Source organism: Petaurus breviceps, unplaced genomic scaffold, assembly GCF_028583685.1.
Source record: "Petaurus breviceps papuanus isolate PSGF00001 unplaced genomic scaffold, PetGlider_PUasm1.0 225, whole genome shotgun sequence".
Taxonomy (NCBI): domain Eukaryota; kingdom Metazoa; phylum Chordata; class Mammalia; order Diprotodontia; family Petauridae; genus Petaurus; species Petaurus breviceps.
Window position 1 is genome coordinate 419,317 of NW_027185889.1, and position 16,170 is coordinate 435,486.

At 40.8% G+C, this 16,170-nt stretch overlaps 1 protein-coding gene across 4 annotated transcripts in view; it reads left to right on the plus strand.

Moving 5' to 3' along the window:
* Positions 1 to 6,533: 6,533 nt before the first annotated feature.
* Positions 6,534 to 16,170, plus strand: part of TMTC2 (transmembrane O-mannosyltransferase targeting cadherins 2) — a 570,414-nt gene continuing 560,777 nt past the window's right edge. Inside the window, exons 1-2 of one of the 4 annotated variants that reach the window (XM_069095098.1) lie at positions 6,534 to 7,152; positions 7,319 to 7,428. In XM_069095098.1, the coding sequence (XP_068951199.1) occupies positions 7,346 to 7,428 (83 nt within the window). In that variant the 5' untranslated portion in view covers positions 6,534 to 7,152; positions 7,319 to 7,345. Of the gene's footprint in view, positions 7,153 to 7,299; positions 7,429 to 16,170 lie in introns of those variants that run through there. The other 3 variants (XM_069095096.1, XM_069095099.1, XM_069095097.1) reach the window with 3 other exon arrangements.

The window sequence follows — 16,170 nt, forward strand, 5'->3', positions numbered from 1 at the left end:
TTTTTCCTCCACTTCTCTTATCTGCTTCTTAAAGTCCTCTATGTCCTGTAACCAGCTCATATTTTCCTTTGAAGCTTTTGGTGCAGGAGTTCTGACTTCACTGTCTTCCTCCTGTTTCATGCTTTGATCCTTTTTGTCCCCAAAATAGGAGTCTAATGTTGGAATCTTCTGTCTGCTTTGTTTCCTTTGCCTGGTTATGTCGCCCCTCAGTCACCTGACCCCTGGGCTTTTTGCCACAGTAGGACTCTGCCACCAGACAGGGGAACTTTTGTCCCAAATGCTGGGGTTTTCTCAGCTGCCAAAGTATTAGATGGGTGCCCTCTCTGAGGTCTCCACATGCTCTGGCAAGCTGGACACACACCCCAGAACCTCCACCCTAGACTGCAATCCAGATCCAAGCAGGTTAAATCAAGAGCGATTACCCCTCAGAATGGTGCTTGGTTCCCCTACAGTCTGCAGGCCAGGAGCTGAAGCTGCCATGTGATGCTGGCTGGCTTGCCACGCACTCCCACTTACTGGGTCCCAAAGTCCAGACTGCAGTGACCTCTCACTTTGTCCTTCACATCTATGTGTTGATGAATCTGGAAATGGCCACAGCTGCTGCTGATTTGGAGTCCCTTTGGGTGGGCAGCTGGTCAGGCCCACCCTGGGGCAAAAGCCTAGGCATGGGGCTGGGCTGGGCTCCCAGAGCCCTGAGCTGGCTGATTCCTACCAGCCTGCCGGGCTGTCCTCAGAGGTAGGTTAGCTTTTCTGTGTCATTTTGTGGGTTCTGCAGCTCCAAAGTTTGTTTAAGGTCCCCTTTTTACATGGATTGGGGAAGGTGGAAGCTAGACCCTAGCGGCTGTCCTGCTTCTATTCCGCCATCTTGACTCTGTGCCCCCCCGCAGTGATTGTTATGTACAGTTTAGTGGCCCCCTCTTTATTTGAGTCTAGGGTTTTTTCTAAAAGGTTTTTAAAAAAATTTTCTTCAATTAAATTCAAAGATAGTTTTCAGCTTTCATTTTTGTAAGATTTTGAGTTCCAAATTTTTCTCCTTCCTGCTTTCCTTGCTCTCCTTCCTCCCCCCATTTAAGATGGCAAGCAATCTGAATAGGTTATACTTGTGCAATCATGTTAAACATGTTTTCACATTACTCATGTTGTGAAGGAGAGTCCAAGTGTTCTGATAATGGATTAGGGACAAGAAATGTTGGAGTGCTCATCTGTCATGGTCCTTTGTCATAGAAGGGCCAACTGTGTAGGGAACTGGAAAATGCTATGTTCACTGTAATCTTAGGACTTTAAATTAGTCAAGTTCCTACAGGTATAAGTATAACCATTCTGGGCACAGGAATATGAAGAAATATTTATATAGCATGAGTTATGATACATACAATCATGTTCCTACATATATACATACATAGTCTCTTATGTAAGCATAGATGTAAAATAAAGAGGAATAAATTAGAAGGTAATAATGATAATCATAATAAATAGTTAGTATTTATCTAGTACTTGAAGGTTTGTAAAAAGCTTTAGAAACATTATCTCACTTTTATCCTCACAAAAACCCTACAAGGTAGTTGCTGTTATTATCCCCCTTGTACAGATGAGGAAACTGAGGCCAACAGAGACAGTCTTTCTCCCTCAGAGCTGGTAAAATAAAGTATTTCATAGTTACACTGAATTTATTCATTTAACTAAATGTATTTAGTTAAAAATTTAAACTTGATTATAACTATTGCTAAAGGTAAAAGAAAATCCCACTCACTTTATTTCACATTTTATTGGATTAACAAGTTGAGCTTCAAATTATACTTTCCAAACATCTTATGGATGAATTAAGTAAAAAAATTCAATAGAATCTGCAAAAAACATTTTCATACTTTAAGTGAAGTACAAATTAGTAGAGAGAATGTTAGCACTTGAATGTTGGTTCAGTTTCAGAAATACTGCATTTGCTTCCCCACACATAAATTACTTAAAGACCTTAATATAATATTTTAAGGTAAAACCAGCAAGTTCTTGATTCCTGTTTGGTGATTTGAGTGGTACAATTTATAATAACTTCACAGAGTCACATCCTTACCATAATTGATGCATGAAGGAAAAAATGAGAGACTATATGGATTGAGTAGAATTTATTCTTATAACACAGGAGGCTTTCAGCAACTACAAATGGGAATCTGTGTAGGAATTATGTACTAATGGCATACCAGAAATAGTTAGAGATTTGATAAAAATGAATAGCTGGGGGTGGGGTGGAGGGTCCTGGCTGAAACCCCAGTGTACTGAATAGTTGATGCCTGTGAATGGAGGCACCCTTCCTTAAAAACTCTAAGAAAAGTAATTAAAAATAGATTGTCCCAAAAGTCCTAGTGCCATTTAAAGTAATAATCTTTAAACAGCACTAGGACTTTTGGGACACCTTATTTTATTTATGTCTTCTGTCTTTTGACATCCCAGTCATTTCAGACCTCCTCCAAACTGAATTCTCTTGTGAGGAAGAATTGTAACTAAGCCTTCACACCTATGTGATCTCTGGTGAAACATTTAGCCTAAGAGGCTATGAGTTTCCTTATCTATAAGATGATGGCATTGGATAGATCAGATGACCTCTGGTGTCTCTTCAGGTGTTAGGGAAGATTAGCCTATGATTCTATGACTATATCTGATAAGGTATATAATTTTATGCCATATGTGTTCCCTACCTCTCTACCATGAGGAGTTAGATGGCTTTCATGGTATGCTCTTTGGGACTTCAAAGTAGCCGCTTTTTAACAAAGAATAAAGATGGTACCACCATTGGATAAAAATCTCCATCTAACCTGATATGTAGATTTTATCCAGGCCTACTATAATGAAGTCCCCATTAATTTTCACAAAAAAAGCCATTCATTTCTCTGCTCCCCACCAAGTATATTAAGTTCCATCTTTAGGGTGCAGAGACTTCTTTTCAAATGGACTTAGGATCCTGTTTAAAGGATTTTGCATTAATTGTTCAATTTGTTAGAATTCATGGTTCATTGTTTATAGAGAAAGTCTGAGGGAGGCTGTCCCTGCTTTTCTTGATTGAATTTCTGGATTCTATCATTAGTCTGCAATTATACAGATTTTGTTATTAGCAGGTTATTTCTACAACCCTCCTCCTCCTTTTCTCTTCCCCCCACCCCCACACCTACTGAATCTGAAGGCTGAGATAATGTAAGATTTTTAAAGCGATCATTACTTTGGCAGCATCTGATTGTTCAAAGTCCTGCTTCTGCTGCAGTCATGACTCAATCCCTTTCTCTGCTTACATTGTCCTGATTGTCTTCTGACTGTACCACAGATCACCATAAAAAGACTTGGTCCCAGAGTGTGATGGATTACAGTATGCTGAGAAACATCTAGATGGAAGATATATAGCTAATGCACTTACTGTCATTAGCTGCCCAAGCATTCTAAGTACCTTTTGTAGTTCTCTGACCCACATTTCATAAAGTCTGTTGTTTTTCTCCTGCAGGGTTATTTCCTGAGCTGAGCCTTGAGCCTGTAATTCTACAAGTATATCACTATTATACCAGATTCCCCAAACTAGCTATCTCACCTGCTGGGTCTGTGTTTTTCTGGTCCACAATCATTCTAAAAAAAGATTTCAGGGCAGGGGAGAATGTTTGCTCTCCCTGTTTTGAAAAACACAAGTTTAGATAGACCAGCAATTTTAGATTTTGGAGAAGACTGGGGCAGGGGCAAGAACTGCATTGTTTTTCAGATCTATGGGTATTATTAAAAACATTCCTTTTAGCATGAGAATTTACATGCCACATTTCACCCCTGGCATGCCTTCTAAATGAATTGTTCAAAGAGAAGTTATATTAGGACAAGTAGAAATAATGACCAAGACCATATGTGGATTTTTAGTTAATATTCATGCAACACCCAAAGGGAAGATGGTGTTGCACAATAAACTAAGTATGTCCTAAGCAAATAACAAAATCTTTTCCCTGAGGACCTGGCACTCCAAAGGTATGAATCACACAATAAAAGGCTGGGAATGGAGAACAAACATTGAGGAGGTACTGAAACACATAAATGGAATTCATTGAGGAAGTGGTGGCTGGAATAGAGGATGCATGGAACAGATTTACTTTGGGGTTTTGGAAATAAGGGCTTTGGGGCTCTTGATATCAAAGATGAAAAGCCCACCTTGTACAGTTTAATTCCCCTGATCTGTGTAGGGAAAGAGTAGGTTGAAACAGTTCATACTTTGCAGAACTGAAGTAATATCCTGTAGTGGGCCAGCTTGCCTTTGTGAATTAATGAGCAATGTCCCTAAGTTTTAAATAAATGACTTCTGTGGTCTGGGCGCTGATGAAAACTACAATCTGATTTTCCCAGAAGGAACTCAGGGTGTTTGGGAAGTGTAGGGGCTGACTATACAATAGCCCTTGAGGGCTGTCTGAAAGAAATCTTAGCAAGTGCTTAATGCACCAGAAGGATGGAGAGACCCATGTTAAATAATGATAGAAAAAACTCGTTAAAAGCTACCAGATTTTGCACATACAGTTTGAGCCCCAGCCACCCATTCATCAGGGACAGCAGGATGTGCCACTTTCCAGCAGCCTTTGAGAAATATTTATTTAAAACCATTTGTGGCTTGAAAGTGGAGTCAACTTTGGAAAGAGCTTCTAAGCTCTTAATGTGCTGACTTTTTTTTAATACTTCCGTGTTTCCAAGTCGTCTTAATTATTGAAGAGGTCTATCACTGGATTATTTCCCACCATTGGCTCTTCTGCAGAGGTGATAGTTTCCTTGGATTTTTTAACTCCTTCTTCACCCTCACTTTTCTCCCCATTTCCTTCCTATCCTTTAAAGTTCATGTTTACAATATTCGCTTGTAATTAGTACAGAGCTCAGGATTTGCATGGAGTCTCTGGCTTTTTACATACATCAGGTGATGGGAATTGGGGTTACTAATTCCACCATGTAATACTGAATTTGCTAATTTCTTCCAATGTAATCTATTTAAACTAGTGACTATAGTCAATTCCAAAATATCCTTTAGCCATGCAGGTTCTAGTTATTGACTACCAAGAAGAATGGAACTTTAGATTACACACTGATATAAAATTTTAATAATTTGAGGGAAGCTCATGGAAAGAGAGGGCAAAGACAAGATTGGAACTATCAATCAGTTTTTATTTAGTATTTAAGTACTCAGTACTATGGTTGGGTACACAGTGAATGCAAATCTACCCCTACCTTTAGATATAACATAAATGCATTCAGCTGGTGGAGAATGCTTTTTCAAGGATATATCAATATTGCCTACACATACTATAAAAAGAACTAGAGATATTAATCAGATTTCAACTGTTAGAAACAGGTGGACCAAACTTTGTGAGGCAGATGGAGGCTTATTTATCAAAGGGCCGGCTGGCTTTGTTTGTAGGCGATGAAAACGAGGCCCTTGCTTACCAGCAGATCGACAAACACTATTGGGGTTCAGAGAAGCAAATTTCTTGTCTGCACTTGTTGGGTTGTCTCCGGTTAGGTTCAACTTTGGAGGAGGGGATGCTCGGGTTTTCATGCATCGTTGCTACTATGCAGCAGGGGGCGCTGTAGTAGTGTTGTTAGCGGTCCAAGGTAGCCTTAGGTGTAAGTAGATGAGTTGGAACGTTGGTACCCCACACCCCCCAGCCCCGTGCTGGATTCCCTCCGCGCCCACGTATCTCGGCTTTATCCCCTAGGAAAGAGAACGTGGTGAATTTGCCCGCTTCTCCAGGTTAATGCTACCTGGAAAGATTCCTGTACTTTGCCAATGAACTACCGAACTAGAGACTTCTTCATACTGCGCAGAGCACTCTTGCTAACTGTGCCCACAACCTGTCTCCATGGTAGCTTCAAGGAATGTTTATTGTTTCTTTGTCTTAATTTAATCCCTCCCCCACCCCACCTGCTTGTATCCTTTCCTCTTTAACTACGTCCACTGCCAGAAACGCCTTAAAATTTCCGGGCCAACATTCCTCCGACGACCTCTTCGCGAAAAGGAACCTGCTTTTTCAGAGTTAATGCCCCTGGGGGGGAGGGGTAGTTAAAGTCCCATTTCTTTCCTGGGGCTGTGTGTGTGTGTGTGTGTGTGTGTGTGTGTGTGTGTGTGTGTTTGCACGAACTAAAAACCAGCTCTCTCCAAACCTGTTCTTCCTCCCCTCCTCTCCTTTTCCAGATGACCTCCAGTTTGACCATGGAGACAACTGGCGGTGCTTGGCACCGAGACGGCTGGGCTGGGTCTGTGCCAGCCGCCGCCGACCCCGACAGAAGGAGAGGAAAACAAGTCTCTCCCTCGCCCTTTTCTTCTTCCTTTTCTCCTCCCACTGTTCGCACTCAGGCCACCCCTTTTCGGGCTCCCTTCCAGCAGTCACCGATGATTGGTCTCTGTGGCTTTCCAGTGTGAAATTGAAGGCAAAAGAAGTCGGAGAAGGGAGAGGCGGGGGCGGGGGGACGGCGGAGGGTCGGAGAGAATTTGGGAGAAGGAGGAGGAGTCCGAGATCCAGGCGAGGAGGTGCAAGCTCAGAGGTGGGAGGAGCTGCCCGGGTGGAGAAAGCGCATGAAGGGGTGGCCACGCAGGCGCGGGGGGGAGCCCCCAGAGCCCCACGCGAGTGCTTCCCCGAACCTCCAGTCGCGGCTTCTCACTTCAGTGCGGAAGGGGTTGGGGGCTGGAAGGAGCTAATAAAGAGTGAATGTGCTGCAGCAGCTCGCCACGGCTCGCCACGGCGGCTGGAGACCAAGAGGGCACCCAGAGCCTGTGCAAGGGGAAGGAGGAGGAGGAGGAGGCGGAGGAGGAGGCGGAGGAGGAGAGGCAGCTGTCGCTCCCGTCCCTCCCACTCTCCCTTCTCGACTCTCTCTCTCTCTCCCTGTTCTCTCCTCCAGCTGCACGAGCAGCCCAGCTCGGTCCTGTCCATCTCTCCCTCCCCGCACTCGCACCCCAGTAGTCCCTTCACTAGCCCCCCAGCTTCGCACCGCATCCAGGGCTCCCCCCTTTCCCAACTGCCATGGGTTAGGGTCCGGGTGGAGCGGAGGAAGAGGGATCGCCAGGGCTCCCAGGGATGGGGACAGCGCTCTGAGCCCGCGCTCCAGGGACGGAGAAGGAGGAGACAAGCGGGGCCAGGAGTGAAGAGCACCAGAAGAGGGGTGGGTTCCAAGGTTTGGGGGAGGGGAGAGGGAAAGGGAAGAGGAGGGGAGGGGTAGGAGGGTGGGAGAGAGAAGGAGGAGGAGAGAGAAAAAAGTGAAGCTGGGAGAAGCGGAAGGTGGGGATTGATGCTTATTTCTCTGTTGCGGCTACCCTTGTATTGGAAAGGGAGCAAGAAGGGAAGGCGGTGGAGAGATGATTGCTGAGTTGGTGAGCAGCGCCCTGGGGCTCGTCTTGTATCTCAACACTCTGAGTGCGGATTTCTGTTACGATGACAGGTAAGAAGGGAGGTGAAGTGGGAGGGAAACTAAAGGAGCTGGATGGGAACTCTGCTAGGCTGCCTGGCTGGCTGGCCTCGGGATTCCGACTAGGAGCCTAGTTGGAGGGAGAGTGGTCCTGACTGCAGGGTTCAACAACTTAACAATCGTCACTCCTCCCCTCTTCCCCCGCCCCCCCCCCAGCCCCCAAGCAAACACACCGGGAGCAAACCGCACTAGTTAGTTTCAGCTCCTAGTTTCTCTGAAGGTTTCTCTCCCTGATTCTTTCTGGTGCTTGCAGACACTAAAGTTTCTTAAAGGAAATCTCTGCTATTTGGGAAACTTAGTTAATGAACATTAGCTTAAAAAAAGTATTACTTGGTGTCACAACAACATATTAAGTGATCGTGTTTCTGGGCACTAAGGACACCCCCTTCGTTTCCCCGCACCCCTCATTTCCCCTTTAATTGCGCTTCTCTTGCAACTCTCCCCCCACCCCCCCTTAAAAACAAACAAACAAAAAAACTGTGAGATTCTTATCGAAAACAGGCGGTTGACAGTTGCTAATTTTCCGGAATAAGAACCCCTTGCCTGCCTCAACTTTCCTTGTCTGCTTGTATAGTACTTTAAGGCAACCTAACGCTACTCCTGAGGTGCCCCCATGCCGTGGGCTGCTCAGTGGCCAGCACTTAGTATGATTCGGAGACCGAATAAGAAATGACCAGGCCATGTGGGTAGTTCAAGGAAGAACGATGAACTCCATTTAGTGATTCTCAGGACAAGGTTTTTATAGAGCAAAAGAGACAAAGGAAGGGGACTCAAAGTATTCTTATCATTATCTTAGTCTGTCATATCCTGGAAGTAGTACAGAATAGATAATTTGATAAGGATTTGTTATCTAGGAGACTAAAGTTTTAGGGTAAGACCTTTGATCTAGGCCCCAGGTACCTGCTAATGCAGCCCGAAGTCATAAACGGATACTGCAATCCTCAAAAGACATCACATTTAGAGCTGACCACCCAAAGATACCCCGAGTGCTGAATCAAACGTTTTAGCTTTTAATTAAAATCTTGGGATATAGCCTATTGATCTCAAAACTCAAGTAACTTCCTTATAAGTGTAACCCATAACAAAGAACTCAGGAGCTAACTTGAGGAAGTCGCATCTCAAAGAGACTCTTGTTTTAAAGTCCACTACTAGGATTTAATATCTGAGTTCTGAACCAGGCTTCTTTGGCTCCCCACACTCCCATATGAGATCGATGGAGCAGCATTTTATATAAGCCTTCAGCTTTCATTTATGTTTGGAAGTTTTCGTTTATGCTTAGCAGTTCTTGTATGCTAATTGGGAAAGATGAAGCCCATGGGGCTTTGACATGGTCTTTTGTATTTGGGTTAGTTTGGGTGGCTAATGAGACCTGAACTGTGTTGTCAAAGAAACTGCATCGATTTCTGGGGTGATGGTGTCCCAACCTATTTTTTCCTCCTTTAAACATGCTGGTGTTTAGAAACTGATGAAAAGCTCCATTAGCCATTACGGAAAATTCCAATTTGTGTCTTTTCCGGTGACTTAATCTGATTACAATTAAAACAGATGCATAATTAAAATATATTGGGGAGAACAGTATGCCTGACTAAACTTATTAACTGACCTGCTTTTGTGCTCCATTAAAATTAAACCATTCAAAAAGTGAGCATAGATTTACATTGACAGCTTTTCATCAGCTCCTTCTCTTGCTATGGGAAGTGTATAGATCCCTTGGGTTAGGGTGAGGTAGTGCCTGGTATTGCTTGTAGTGGTTGGTTAGTGAGCAGAGAAGTCTGGATCCTCTCCTGGTTGCAATTAGCACTTTTATATAGTCTCTTTTTTTCTCTACTATTAGCCTAAAAGCATGTGTATATGTCTTAGGTCAGCGATTCTTGATTCACACCCACTCTTAGCCTGCTTCTGAAATCCCAGAGTGATCCCCGTGGCAGAATTCAAGAAATCCTTCTTTGATATATGAACTGGAGTATTTGTCAGAGCCTAGTAGAGGGGAAAACCAGTGTTCGACTTTAATTTTCTCTAAACTTTTAGTCACAACTTACAGATTTTTGCTGTCCTGTACTTTGAGAAATAGTTTGTGTATAAACTTGTCACAGGAGTAGTCTTTATTCTCCAAAGTTGTAGTGTAGTGCACCTGCTGGTGACTCCAGGAAGAAGAGAAAAAAACCCCCAATCTTCTCTCCTTCAAAGATTGCTTACTTTGCGCTGAAAATAGGTTCAGGCATGAATCCTTGGCCTTCTATGACTCTACTTGAGGCAGTTTGAATTGCAAATATGCAAGGAGTACTTGAAAAAAGGTGGTAAGATTTCAATGCAGGAATATGTAGTTAATTTTTAAAGTGCCTTCTTACATACCTTAACTCTTATTGGGTACTGTGATGATTTAGATTATGCCACTCTACACTCTTCTTAATAATTTCTTAGTTCTGAATGGGAAATGACATTACACCCAGGAGAAAACTATACTTTAATAATTACAATTTTACTTAAACTAACTTTTTGTATAATTTATTTTCTGTGAAGACTAACAAAAATATCATTACTCCTTGCTCATAAATCATAGTATAAAAGTATTGTTGACTTAAGTCCAGGGGCATGTGTTGTGGTAATTAGGATTTAGTTGTTAGTGGTAAGTATAATTCTTCATATCACTTTCTTCATTTAGAGAGACAGTATACTTTTGTATCATTCATATATATATATATACATATATATGCATTTAGGGTATGCGTATATATATATATTTAAGAGGTCTGATACTTCCTATTTTTGACATTGTGATCAAATCCTTTCCATCTTAGGGATGTCCTCCAACAATTATGAGTATACATTTTAACTGTGATGTCCATTTCACAAAGGTATATAAAGTACATAATTCTAGGTTTTCAAAATCTAATTATGACATATCTTCTAGTGAAGATTTAGCATTGCTCTGTAGTTGCCCTTGAAATAAACTAGTATGTGATCCAAGTAATTGTTTTCCTGTATTTTCAGAGGTTCTACTAAATGTTTCCTCCTTCATCTATTGATTGATTGATGATTGATATTACATTGCTAAGGTATAATCTCAAATATAGATCATCCCAAACTACTGTCCTATAACATTTTATATTAATAAATATAATATATAATGGCTATTTTGTTTGCTATTATATAATTTACTTTATACAGTATGTCTACTTATATATGTATTAGAAAACTATTCTCTCTTTATATTTGTGTTTGTGTACACATAGAAATGTATGCTATGTGTATAGAGGCAGGAATCAGGGGTGGAAAACACAAATCCCCAAATTGTGGCCTATTTATTTCTGCTACTCTGTGTCATACAATAAACTCCCAAGTTGTAAAAATGGCTTAAATTAGAATTGTGGACTTATGCTGCCCCACAGGAGATTTTGTGAAATACAAGCCTCTAAAGGAGGTCAGTGTTGGAACTGCAGGGTCGACCATTCAATATACGTGGGAGGCAGCTCTGACTGCTGACTTCCTTCACTCAGAGTTTTGCATTTAAACTCCAAGAATCAGACATTTGATTCAGGGGTGTATCATGTTGCTATAACTTAAATTTACCACTTTGGTACCTCTCAAACTGCTATAATTTCTTTTTTCACTACAGAGATCAAGTTTACTTTAGAATCTAAAGGGTGTATGTAATGGCTTGGTGTGTTTGGTGTAGGTTGGTTGAGACTGGAACTAAGAACTAATCAGAACTGAGCAGTAACATAGAAATTTCTTATGATAAAATCAATTTCCTTACGGTAAAATTGAATATTTTACATGTGTTTCTACTTGAAACCTAAGAAATGGCCTGGGATGGGATAGGAGAGAATCCAATCAGTTTCAGAAATTAGAGCAGCAGATGAACAGACTTTTCTCATAGTAGGTACTTAAATGATTGTTGAATTCACGGATTCAGTTAGATATTTTTCCTTTTATATGCTTTTATTCCTATAAATAAAAGGATAATAATAACATCTAGTATTTATATGATGCTTTAAAGTTTATGAGGCATTGTACAAGTATTATCTCATGTTAGTCTTTGGACAACCCCTAGGCTATAGATGCTATTATTATTCCCATTTTATAGATGAGGAAACAGGTAGACAGAGCTTAAGTGACTTGCCCTGAGTCTTACAGAGACTAGAGCTTCAGACTAGAGCTGAAAGAGACCTTAGAGGCTATCTAGTTTAGCTTCTACATTTTCGATATGGAAAACTGGGGCTTAGGGAGTTTGAGTGACTTGTTCTAGGTCCCAAAGGCAGTAAGTACCATATAATGATCTTGAATTTCAAGTCTCTACTCTTGAGAGTAGAGGCTGGAATTGGACCTAATTAAAACACCAGCCAGTTAGCTAATCATGAGCCTGTGTGTTGTATGTGACACATGGATGCACCCCTCCCATTTTCCAGATCTCTGTGAACAACTTGGGTCTCTGCATTAAACATTGGGGGAAAACAAGTCGAAAGAAGAGATTTCCTTTTTCTGTTTTCCTCATAAATGTGAATGATGGCATCCGTCATTTTACAATCTCCTGAAAGAAGCTATTGTAAGATCCATAAAAATAATATAAAAAGAAAAAGAGAGGCTCTTCTAAAATAACAAACTTTATTCTGATCATTTTCTTATCTTTATCTTGTTCTTTATTAGAAAGAAAAACCTATATCAGAATGTATAGAAAAGTGCACAAGTAAAGGAAAGTGAATCTCTTGTTTAAGACCTCAAATCACAATGAGCCAATGCTTCAGGTAGACAAAGAAGGCTGTTGAACCAAATCATTTAGGATTCAGGGAGGGAGGATGTGCCTTTGCCCATTGAGGTTGTATAATTTCACTATTGTCCATTGCTGTGTGTAAAATTGAACCAGGATGACTTTTTATTTGGTTCTCCCATCATTGTACATGTAACTTGCCTTTTGAGTAATAAGGATTCCCTGTGCATAACTTTCAGGAAAGATCCCACGGCAGGATTTAGGATTATCAAAAATTCACGCTTACAAAATTGTGGTTTAGTTGGTCATTTGGGCTTAAATTCAAACTGTAGTGCTGGCACACTGCTAGATGGATTTTTTTTTTCTAACTGATTTTGACTGACAGTATTTAAAATTGAGTAGTGCTAACTTTAAAAAACTTTAAAAAGTTTCTCAAGATCATGATGTATTAAAAACAACCTCACTGATGATATTTGCTCATTGCTCCCAAATGGTCTTTTAAGGTTGGTGTTAGTTTGCCCTTTTGACCTCATGTGGTCTACATCCTTTTTGATTCATGTCCTAATGAAGGTAGTAAACTCAGTTCCTTTAAAACAAGACAGTCTTTGGAGTAAACTGAAATTAACTTGCAATTTCCAATATGTGTTAATAGAGCTAACCCATGAGGCATCAATCAGTTTACTGGAAAACATCTAGAGACAATTATTACAAAATTAATAAGGAAACTCACAATTTCCTCCAACGTTCACCTTTCATTGACTAATTACTTATAGAAACAGAAATCTGCACTAGTCCTTTTTCTTCTTTTAAATTCTCCTAGTTTGGAATATATATTTAATAAAACGGGAAACAAGAGTCTAATTTATTGTTTATGGATTGCCACATAAAGTGGCACTTTTATCCTCTTGCTAAGTTCTTTGATGTTTTAAGGAGCTTGGCTTGGAGAAGGGCTATTCTGCTGTTTTGGACAAGTAAATCTATTTTATTTGAAATCACAAATTAAAATCAGGCAGAGCCTGAATAGACTGCTGTGAGCTTCCTCTGTTGGGCCTGACACAGGATTTAATCTAGCAAGTGACCCACATACAGGCACCGAGAGCATGTACAGATACTCTGGGGAAAATGGCTTGCCTTCTGTCTCTTGGTTGATTTTTTGTGTGTGTATATATACATTTGATCATTAATTTACATTTGGGATTCCACCAGGCCTTTGTCTTGTCATCTACACTTAATTTTTCAGTGCTAATTCACCCCTGTGGTAGTACTGAATTCCTGCTGCTCTAACACTGAAATGGCTACAACCTTTTGGATTCCACCATGGGCCAGAAGCACAGTTTGTCTTGCTAATCTTTTTCTCATTGCTGCCCAGCACACTAAATGTACTTGTTTAAAATGGCTATGATAATAGCAGCTATTTAAAGTTGTGGTCTTTAATATAGGCAAAAGGAACATTTTCTCTGGAACAGATGCTTGTACAATTTTAGCAAAAGAGGAAGGCCCTCTTTAAAGTACTCCAATAAAATTGCAATCACCCACCCATAAGCCATCTTTTTTCTCTTGCTGTTCCTTGAGGTGCTTTACACTGAGTAGGGCCTTCATTTTTTAATGTGTTCCCCTCTTGATAAGCAGGAGAAAAACCAGAGGAAGACAGTAAGGCCAAGGTTGCCTTACCTCCATATTACATGTTGTTTGTCCTTCATTCATTTAAAAAAAAATTTCCATTTCTAATCAGAATTTATTTATTTATTTTTAGTTTTCAACATTCACTTCCACAAGATTTTGAGTTCCAAATTTTCTCCCCATCTCTCTCCTACCCCCCACCCCAAGATGGTATGCATTCTGATTACCCCTTTTCCCAATCTACCCTCCCTTCTTTTCTTATAGGGCAAGATGGATTTCTGTACCCCATTGCCTATATATCTTATTACCCAGTTACATGTAAAAACAATCTTTTTTCACATTTGTTTTTAAAAACTTTGAGTTTCATATTCTTTCCCTTCATCCTTCCCCACCCACCCCTATTGAGAAGACAAACAGTTCAATTTAGGTTATACGTGTGTAGTTATGCAAAACATTTCCATAATAGTCATATTGTGAAAGACCCACTATATTTCCCTTCATCCTATCCTGCCCCCCTCCCCCCTCCCCATTTATTCTATTTTCTTCTTTGGTTTGTCCTTCTTTCTTGTAGAGGACCATGACACCAGGGAGGTGATGTCATGACCTGCAAGTGAATTGGATTTAAGTGAGGGAGGGCTGTGCAAAGTTACTAGCCTCACTTTGTCCTCTAGAGCCATCTAGGTACAGTGGCAAGATACAGATCAGGATGACCAGAGATGGCCCTAGATACAGTGGGAAACTTTGGGCTTTTTAAGCTAGAGTCTTTGCAAGGGCTCACTTTGACTGAGGCAATACTCATTCAGTGATTAAGGATAGGTAAGAAATGAACCAAGGAATGGTCCCTTTTATCTAATAAAAAAAAAAATCAGTCTGGGAGGGGAAGATCTTCCAGTTTTCTGGTCAAAACAACAACATATTACTATTTACATTCACTCTGAGGCATGGGGGGCAAGGAGGGCAGCTGAATGGGGCAAAAAATGACCACTAAGTGGGACTTGGGCCTGAAGCCCAAGTTGAAGTTGGCCAATCAATAACAGCCAGTGAGGTGAGTTTAAGGCCTGGTCTTTTAAGAAAGAAATCTAGTTAGTAAACACCAAGATATCTTTTGAGGTTTCAGCCATCAAAATTTATATTCCTTTGGGCAGAGCACCCGCAGGTAAGGGTATAATACCCTATGTGGACAGAGGGGGAGGAAGAAGGGGAGGGGAGGGAAAGCAAGGGAAGAATAGGGGGTGTTTAGCACGGAAAAGAGAAGTCTAAGAGGGAATAGTCAAGTTGCCTTCAAGTATTTGAAAGCTGTCATGGGGAAGAGGTTGACTTGCTTCTCTTTACCTCATTGCTTAGGCAACAAAAATCCTAAAATGGTTTGGTTCCAGAGCGCAGAACTGGGAAATGGTTTGAAGTTGCAAAGAGGAGAATTCAAGCTTGAGGTCAGGAAAAAAATAACTTCATAATTAGAGGAACCAATAAGTTGAATGCTTGGCATATGCTGAGTTCCCTCTCTTTGGAGGTCTTCAAGTAGAGGCCAGATGCTTATGTTTTGGGTTTGTTGTAGGAGGGAATTATTTTTTTAGGAATGACTTAGATTAGATGAAAGAACATGAGCTCTTGACTCAGAGGACCTGGGTTCAAATCCTACCTTTGACACTTAGTACTTTTGTGACCTTGGGTTAATTAATTACTTAACCTCTGTGGCAGGTTCTTCAACTGTAAAATAAAGGGTTTGGATTAGGTGACCTCTGAGGTCACTTCAGCTCTAGACCTATGAACCTTTGAGTTCCATCCAACTCTGGATAAATGTGCATTCTGTTGTTTTGTCATTTTTCAATTGTGTCTAACTTTTTATGACCCCATTTGGGTTTTTCTTGACAAAGATATTAGAGTGGTTTGCCATTCTTTCTCCAGCTCACTTTACAGATGAGAAAACTGAGGCAAATAGGGTCAAATGACTTGCTCAGGGTCCCCCAGCTAGGGGGTGTCTGGGGCCAAATTTGAACTCAGGAGGATGAATCTTCCTGACTCCAAGCTCAGCACTCTATCCACTGTTCCATCTAACTGATCAGTGTATTCTGTACTAAGGAAAGCATTGTATATTTCATCTTCTAGTACTTGGAAATTTTAAGTCCTAGAGAATAATTTGGTATGTAAATTAATCTTGATGGGAAGTTAGAGGTAGATTTTGAAGATGAAGACCTGCCCTATATGAATGTATGTTATTATTTAGGAGTCAAAGAAGAAAGAGCTTATTTAATTAAAACACATTGGAATTTGTCTGGTGTTGGTAGTATTCTCTTCAAATGATTTTCTATAACTTTGTTCAAATTTATATTAATTTACTTGTTTCTTGCTTTTTCTTACTACTCCACCCTTGCAGATAGAATGTAAAT